An 8,895-nucleotide genomic window follows, 5' to 3' on the forward strand; every position below is an offset into this window, starting at 1 on the left:
GCCGCGCTGGGTCCGTTGCAGGTGCAGCGGTTAGGGTAACGCCTCAGTCCCTGCCTCTCTGCCAGGACTCCCTGCCTGTCCCACGGCCTGTCCAAACTGTGACACTCAGCAGCCTGTGGCGCCATTGCCGGGGCGACCCTGTGCTGGCCGGCCCAGTGGGTGCAATAGAGGGACGCTTAGAAAGCGCAGGACAGGCCCGGCCTGTGTCACCCACGCCCACACTAGAGCTCCGCTCGTGGGCACGCGCTGGGACAGCGACGAGCGGCCTGCAGCAGCACCCCTTAGGGCTGGGGGAGCCACGGCCCTGTAGGGTTCCCGCCGTGCTCCCCTCACTGCGAGGACTCAGTCCACACTGGAAGGTCTGCAGCGGCTTTCTTTCCCCAGTGCTACAAAGCTGAACATTTCGAAGCCTTTTAGTAAGGATTAAGGTATCTGAAAAGTCCCTCCTGGAGCCTGAGTAGAAGGTACTTGTGTTTAGGTTATTACGAGTAACATCTTACTAGGAGCCGTGCGCGCTGGCTGCTTTCCTTTCCGTGTATGGTAACGAAGGAACTCCAGCACGTGGCGTCACGTGGACGCGTCTCCGCTTCCGAGCGGTGGATGTCCGTGCGCGGCAGTGAGCTTGCTGCGCGGGCGGCTCGAGGCCGGTCGGGCGCGGCAGGCGGCGGGCTAACGCTAACTGTTCTCACAGCTGGTCTTTCTTCTGTCTCCTTCTCTGTCCCCGCAGCAGACTGCTCTACCAGCAATCTCTGTTCTAGATTTGGTACGTTCCTGTCCCCCTCGCTGCCTTTCCCTGTCTTGATCTCCAGTCTTCTCCTAGTGGTGGTTGTGTGTCGCTGTGGCCCGGCCCCGGGCTGTCCCCCGGGAGGGCAGCCGTGACCAGAAGCATGCCTGAATGTCGTAGCTGCAGCTCCCCACTCCCCTCGTGCACTCCCGTGCCCTGTGCCTGTCTGTTGATGGGACACGCCGGCAGCGGGCCCGTCCATGTTTAGCTGGTAGGAACCCTGTTGGAACGGTGTGGACTCCGGTCACGATGGCGTTGTCTGAGACGGCACCGGCCCTCGGTGTGGGGCGAGACTCCTCGTGGGCATGTGCCCCGTCCTTTCTGCAGTAAGACCACCTGGGTTTCAGTTCAGTGTGTCGGCCTTGTCAATTCCACAGTCCATGGAGAAGCCCCGAGCCCGGTCGTCGGTCACTGCCTGCCCACTGCACGTCGCCCTGCGTGTGTGTCGCGTGCTAGCTGACTCCGACCCGGCCGTGTGTGTCCAGCACATTAGGCCAGCGGTCAGTCTCAGCTGGGAGAGAAAGCCCACGTCAGAGAATGCGTGGTGTCGGCAGGGCTGGTGGGCAGTGGGAGCCCTCCTAGGCGAGGGGCTCGCCTCCGTGCGAGGGGCTTGTGTCTGCAGACCCACCCTGGGGGCCCCGGGCGTCCTGCGGCTGGGGGCCTGATGAGCAAGCTGTCTTGCTGAAGAGGGGGAGCTGAGATTCCTGTTAGAAGAAATGGGTGGGCATTTTCCTTTCTTAAAAAGGATTTGAAGGGCTAGAAGGTGGCATGGTGGTTAAGGCGCTGGACTCCCTGACATGACTGGCCATGGTTTGAGCCCCGAACCTGGCAACTTGAAAATCATGCGTGGTATGCATGGGTACACGTGTGCCCGAAATCCCGAGCGTAGAATGGAGAAGGGACTGCTGCGTGGCCATCCCCCCAGGGTGCCTTCTCACTTGACCTCTATCTGTCTGTTTCTCTCTGGCAAGCAGATGCACCCATGGCAAAATTCTTAAAAAAAAAAAAAAAAAGAGTATTTGTTAATCCTCAAGCACCGCCTTCCTGGGTGTCCCTGAGCCCAGTCCCCTGTAAGCGTTCCTACTGTCGGCCACCGCACCGTCACCTGGAGCACGCGTGTGCTGCAGGGCTGGCAGGCGGCCTGGCGAGCAGCCCACTTTGTCCAGACGTTGAGCTTCTCAACACGGCAAGGATCACGGCAGCATGTAGCCGTGGGGCAGCGGCGTTCTGGGACTCGAACTGCAGTTGGCCATGTGGGAGTCCAGTGCCTGGACTCCACACCGCCTGCTGCCCCCCAGTTTACACACCAGCAGCTACACGTGACGACGCGTGTCGCCGAGTGCCTTTTCCAGGCAGCATTCGCCTCCGCGGTAGCAGTGGCCTTTGTCCAGCTCTGTGCGTGAGTTTTGGCTAGTGGTTAGGGTCAGGGTGGCCAGGGCCCGATTCCCACGCCCCAGGCGCACTGCGGGGGAATTGCAAAGCGGGAGGCAAGAGTGCCACTGGGGGCCGCACCTCGGAGAGCCCCTCCTAGGGAGTCCGGCTCCAACGGCCTGTTCACACTGGGGTGGCTCCGGGATGAGAGTCAGCCTTGCCCATGGTGTCGGGATCAGCAGGGACACAGCCAGTCCCGGGGAGGGACAGCGTCACCCCACGTTAGGGCAAGTGTACCCTGACCAGCTCCCGCACGTCTCTGCGAAGCGGGGCGAAGATGGGGCGAGGAGAGCTCGGGCGTGGGCCACCTTGAGCCGCCCCACCTGCTGGGTCTGCCTGCGGGCTCCCTGTCGGTCGGTGTCCCAGCAGCTGGGCTCGGGACCTTGTGACCACTGGCAGCAGCATGTCCTGTCCGCTCAAGGACAGTATGGGCCGGGGGCATGACGCTCTAGGTGGCCGGATCCCGTGTGGGCAGCTGTCAGCTTCCAACCTGGACCCCAGGGCTTAAAACCATGCTGGACACCAAGATCCCAAGAGGAGAGTGGAGGAGAGGGGCCTGGCGTGGCCATGCCCTCCACAGCGTGCCTCTCTCTGTCTCTGTTTCAGCAAGTGCGCGCACCCTCTAACAAAGTTGTTCAAGTGTGCGGCCGTGCTGGGAGGAGGCCTGGCCGGGTACGGGCGGGCTGCACAGGCTGCCTGAGGGCCTGGCTCTCCTGGTGAGGGCCGCAGCCCTCTGACGCCGAGTGACCCCTGCTGGGAAGTAGCTGGAAGGCCTTGCGGAGCTGGGCCGGACCTGGGCTTGGGGTCTCGAGGCCTGTGGTAATCAGCGATCTGATCAGGCTTCTTCATGAGGGCCTAGAAGGGTGGTGGGCTAGGAGAGAGCTAGCACAATGCCTGCAGTGAGAAGTGGGTGCTTTTAATTTTGCTGTAGGATTCTGTGCTTGCCAGAGACGGGGAAAGAGGGAAAGTGAGGAAGCACCCCTGCCCCGGGCCATGGCCGTGCCCTCCTCCGTTCTCTCCTAGGATTCGGGCATGCACAGTCCCTGACAGCCTGCTTCTCAAGCCTCTGCGCACGAGACTTGGACCATGCTGCTGGCACAGGGGGACCCGGTGCCCTAACTCCCACGCCACCAGTCGTCTCCAAAGGAAGACGTTTTTAAGGACTTCTCTGTTGTGTAAAAATGTCAAAAAAGGATATCTTGACCCCGTTTTATGTTCTGGTATCTAACCATGATTGTCTGCCTTGGTAGAATTTCTGTAATGGAGAAAGGAATTCATTGATTTTGTGGTATGAGGGAATTAACACACAGCTCCCATTTCGTTCTCTGAAACTGCATTCTAGAAACGTGGATGCCCTGTGCAGAGAGGTGCCTCAGCGCGCAGCAGGCACACCGGCCTCGGGTCTAGTCTCCTTAGAGAAATACGCTGGACCAGCAGTTGGCGTAATGGCTATGCTGCTGGACTCCCATGTAGCCATCCATGGTTCACATCCCAGACCGGTGGCTTAAAACACGCTGGGTGCGTGTGCATGCGTGCCCAAGATCCCGAGAGGAGAATGGAGGAGAAGGGATTGCGGCGTGGCCATCCCCCCTGGGGGGTGATTTCTCGCTTTCTGTCTCTCTGTCTCTGTCTATCTGGCGTGCGTTTGCGCCCTATAGCAAAATCCTCTCCAAAAAAAAAAAAGTCCCCTGGACTGTGGTCGCAGTTACTGACTGATGAGTTAACCGCAAGGAGGCCCCAGTCCATATTTGGAAGAGCTCAGGGGTGGTTGGTTTGAGAAGATGCCGGTTTCTGGGTGCACGAGGAAGTGCGTGTACCTGTGTCCTGAGCACCCCAGGACCTCCTGGTGACTCCAGCAGGGCGAGCGCCTGTCGGCAGTGCAGTACGAGTTCTTGCTCAGAACTTGTTAGCTCTGAAATTGGCCCCGAGAGCAGGACCTCGTGAGATTGGCCTGTGCTTTATCAGACGGAGAGCAAACGCAGTGTGCATCCTCCCCGAGTGCCTTCCTGTGCAGTGTTCCATACACGCTTTTGCCCTTCAGCTTTGTTACTTCGAGGTCCCTTTGTGCTGTTCTCATCGGGGGCGCTGATGCCTGGCGCTCCTGGGCGTCCTGTCTACTGCGCCCGGGGCAGGGGCGTGGTGGGGGCCCGCTGCAGCCTCAGCTGAGAGCAGACTTCCTGCCCCAGCCCCTGAAGCCAGTGTCCCCTCGCTTTCCCCTCAGACTGCACCCAGGTTATAGGAGAGGGAAAGGTGAAGTAGTCTTTTTGAGAGGCGATTGTAGTTTTTCCTAAGACTTTTTTTCTTGCTGTTTTTTATCAGGCATTAAAAAGCCTGATGGCATAGGTGAACTTAATCCCTTCCACCAGATACGGTTCCCCCAAAATCCAGGAATAATGAAGTTGTTAGGTTTTTTTTAATACAAAGAAACACATTTCAAATCCAAGAATTAACATTGTATTTTTGCTGTGAGCAATTTGCAGGGAAGCTGGGAATTCTGCAGATTCTGACACACATCCTAAAGGATTTTATGTATAGAATTCATGCAGGGATTGGAGACTGGAGTCAGTGGCTTCAGGTTCCACTTTAATCTCAGAAGTCTCAATCGTCCCCCTCAGGGTGTCTGACAGCGCAGCCCGGGCGCAGCCAGGAGCCCACAGAGAATGCGGCCGCGGAGTCAGCGGGCAGGGTGCGGGGTGGGCGTGTGACCAGGAGGATGGGGGCTAAAAGCAGATGCGGCTATACCTGGGCCCTGGGAAATGTCCTCAAGTACTGAGTGTTTTGAAGGAGAAGGGTTAGTGACCAAGATTTTAGACCGGATAAGCACCTTTTCATTAGTCACCTTTCAGAAGCAGGACAGGCCGAGCTGTGGGGCCCAAAGTAGGTGCACAGACACTGGGTACATTTGGGCCTTGAGCTGGGGTGCCATTCTCCAAGCCTGGGGTGGGCCCTGGAGGCGGAGTGCTAGACTCTGCCCCCCAGAGAAGGTGGGGAGGCTGCCAACACAGCTCCTGCAACAGCCTCATGTCCCCAGGGGCTAGGCTGGCGTGGGGGACGCAGCCACTGAGAGACAGACTCCCTCCCCACGTGCAGACAGGGAAAGAACTGGTGGAAGGGGCGGGGCCGGCCGCCTGCGGAGCCTGTGCATTTCGGGGGCCCTCCACTTGCACGTGTTCATTAATAAAAGACCCGCACCTTGGTGCCAGGGTGTCTGATGAAACCCTCCCAGGAGAGACCTCTCGGGCTGTGGGGACAGCGTCCAGGTGACGTATCTGCAAATGGCAAAGCCACAGGCTGTAGACGGACGTCCCCCGCGGTGACCGTGTGCGTGTGCGTGGCCGTCTCTGCCTGTCTGTGTCACGTCTTGTGGTGACGCCAGTCCTGAATGGAGGCTGAAGCCTGTCTGCCGTTAGTTGCAGGATGAGGAGCGCAAAAAAAAAGCTGTAGGAGCTGCGCCGGCGGGAAGCAGAGGACCGCGCCCGGCAGGAGGAGGAGCGCCGGCGGCAGGAGGAGGACCGCGCACGGCAGGAGGAGGAGCGCGTCAAGCGAGATGCCGAAGACAAGGTTGTGGTCCTCTGAGGGCGGCTGCGCGTTCCCGGGAGCCTGACGCAGTTTGGCTGGGGCCAAGGGGGCTGGAAAGTGCGTCTCTTAAGATGCACCGGAAAGAGCGGGGCCTGCAGCCCTGGCTGTCGCTGGACCAAAACTTAAGCCCATCTGGCCCGCCCTGCTCCTCGGGACTATCTCCAGGCCCCTCCTGAGCTCGGGTGCCCTCAGACTTCTGAACGTCAGGGGTGCTCAGCAGTGAGCTCTTGGAAAGAGGGTCTTTCCTGGGGCCTCTCCTTGTACAGGACGTGACCAGCTCATCTCTGATGGTGCTGAGTTAGTTGGAACCGCGAGAGGCCCTGGGAACATGGCTTTGCAAATAGATGGTTTCTGGCGCGGTCGGCCGGTGCTGGTAGAGCAGAAGACTTGTAAACTGTGACACGAGGAATCTGAGTGTGTAAAGCCGATGCTCGTTTGCAGTTATTTATTTCCGTATGTTTTCATTTGAGTGATCCTTTTCATTAAATTTTAAAATGGTAGCTAATTTTAACATTCTGATGCGGGAGCTTCAAGACGCCCTCTGGCTCCCTCTCCACCGGTGGTGTCACAGCTGAGGCCCTCGGCGAGGAGGCCGTGGCCCCTGAGCTGCGGTCTGCCCTGTCGGAGGGCAGCATGAGGCTGCTGTGGTTTGGGAGAAGCTCCTCTTCCCCTCTTCCCTTCTGTGAAGGTGGAGGCTTTGAGTGGCCCGGCTTCCAATGGGGGAAATGTAGTCTTGCCTCAGTCCTCGATAGCCCAGCGAAGTACGAAGTACCTTAACATTAACGGGAGTGCCCGCCCCAATAAAAGAGGTCTTGGGCAGGCTGGTAGGGATGGTACCCGTGAGGGCACAGGGAGGGACGTCAGGACACACGCCTCACTGGGAGGCGGAGGCTCTGCCGTGGGCACTCGGAAGCCCACCCTGTTCTCCGTCATCCCCAGACGCGTGCAGGTCTGTCCGAGCCCGAGCGTCTGGGATTAGGTTACCCTGCGAGTCTTCCCCTCCCGCAGTGCGAGTTGGCATCGCTGAGCCCGGGCCTGGGCCCCGCGCCCCGGCGGCCGTCCTGCATTGCCCACTGCCGCGCGGCGGGGTGGCGCTCTGTCTAGTGCCAGCACGCCCGCCCAGACCACGCAGTGTCCCTCACTGACTTAGCCCAGTCCTGCCTCGATGGCACTGTGGTGGGGTGGTCGGTTACCCAGCTGGGCAGGGCAGGGCAGGGCTGGCTCGAGCACCGTGGATGCTCTGGGCCCCCACGCCTGTGGTGTGGTGCTCTCTTATGTTGGTGACAGCTTCGTCATTGAGCGGCCACCGTCAAAAGGAGCTGAGTGACATGTTTTTACATGGAAAGTCCAAAGCTGGTGCATCTGCTTTATTGTAGAGAGTGCTTGGGGGTGGAACAAAGCCAGGCTGGGGTGTTGCACCCACTTTGGTAGGAGGAAGTGGACCCTGGGTCTCCCTGGGGTGTGGCCGAGCCCCGGCCGCCGTGTACCACTGAGACTCGGCCACACAGCAGACCCACACAGGTTGTTTGCGGGATTCCCACCTGCCCTGGGGAACCGTTTTCTGTGTAGACGAGAAGAGGGAAGTGCCTTTCTTTCTCCACACAGAGCGAGAAGGTGGAGTGGAAGTGGGTCCAGGCAAGCGGAGGGCACAGGCCGGGTCTGAGTGAGTGCAGGGCATGCCGTGTCGCAGCACCGGCCAGCCGCGGTCCGGGCACAGCGTGCTGTCCGGGCCCCCACCCCTCTCGTTTACTTCTCTCTCACGCTTACAACTTTGTCAATCTTTAGCAAAACTGTGCTGTTACCTTTTTGAATGTTAAAAGAATTTCAACACTGTCAACTGAAGCCCGTGCTGGTGTGTCGGGAAATGCACAGTGTGTGTGTCTAAGAACTCCAGCACTGTCCGCTGAAGCCCGTGCGGGTGTGTCGGGCAATGCTCCGTGTGTCTAAGAACTCCAGCACTGTCTGCTGAAGCCCGTGCGGGTGTGTCGTGCAATGCTCCGCGTGTGTCTAAGAACTCCAGCACTGTCTGCTGAAGCCCGTGCGGGTGTGTCGGGAAATGCTCAGTGTAACGCACTCGCCTCTCGCTCTGCTGTTAATACCTGGCTCTCTCACCCTTCTGTCTGTCAGGGCCCTTGCGATCTGAATATAACCGAGCCTGTGGAAAGCGTACTTGGTAGCTGTTGCTTTGGGGAAATGAGTGTGTTCTTCGGTCTGTGGCTCCCTGTCACTCTCCCTTCCAATAGCCGGAAGGCCACGGGTGACTTGCCGCTGTCCTCATCCGGAGGACGCGCCTCTGGACGTCCAGGGGTTCGGGGAGAAAGCATGCCAGCCCCCTCTGGCAGTGCCGGCGTAGGGTTAGTTTTGTGTTGTCTTTAAACCCCACAGGAACAGGTAAGTCCTGTCCCACCAAATCCAGAGGAGAGAGGGAGAAAGAGGGAAGGAAGAGGAGAGGGAAGAAGGCGGGAGCGGAGGGGAAGGGGATGTCTAGCCAACAGGTGGAAGGGCCAGCGACCGGGAGTGGCCAGCCCGAGCCCGAGCGCGGGGTGGGAGAGATGGACCAGGGCAGGTGCCTTAAGAAGGCCGCAGAGAAGCCCATTTCTGGCCGACCTGCGCTTCTGTTCCCATCATGCTGTTTAAACCGACGTCCCGGGGCCTGTCTGTGCGGTGACGGGGACCGATGGGTCGGCACGCTTTTCACTCCCTGGGAAGTCCCAGTGGACCGGCCGCCCCTCCTGACCTCTGACCTTTGCACTCTTGTCTGTTCCCGCCTGGCCGGGCGGCCCTCAGGTTCCGGGAGCCGGGTCTGTGCCGACCTCCGCTGCCACGGGACTACGAGCCCCCGCCCCCGGGCCCCACGCCCAGCGCCCCTCCTCCCCCGCCTCAGCGGAACGCCTCCTACCTCAAAGCCCAGGCCCTGTCCCCCGACTCGCTGTTCCCGGCCAAGTTGGTTGCATTCAGTGAGGAGGAGGACCTCGGTCCAGCAGGTCAGGATAAGTACTCCCGCCCCAGGCCGTCCCCCGGGGCCCCCTGCCCGCCACGCCCGGCCTCCTGTGGCCTCTCTCTCTCCAGCTCCTGCCCGCCTCCCCCAGCCAGAGCTCACA

General features: G+C 59.9%; 1 protein-coding gene across 1 annotated transcript in view; it reads left to right on the forward strand.

Moving 5' to 3' along the window:
- AFDN (afadin, adherens junction formation factor) overlaps window positions 1-7,963 on the forward strand; it is a gene marked incomplete at its 5' end in the record, with an annotated part of 80,927 nt that extends 72,964 nt beyond the window's left edge. Inside the window, 1 exon segment of the mRNA XM_014586389.1 lies at window positions 5,695-7,963. Within this exon segment, the coding sequence (XP_014441875.1) occupies window positions 5,695-5,791 (97 nt within the window).
- Between the last annotated feature and the right edge of the window lie 932 nt (window positions 7,964-8,895).

Source organism: Tupaia chinensis, unplaced genomic scaffold (genome assembly GCF_000334495.1).
Source record: "Tupaia chinensis unplaced genomic scaffold, TupChi_1.0 Scaffold000132_1, whole genome shotgun sequence".
In the NCBI taxonomy this organism is placed as follows: domain Eukaryota; kingdom Metazoa; phylum Chordata; class Mammalia; order Scandentia; family Tupaiidae; genus Tupaia; species Tupaia belangeri.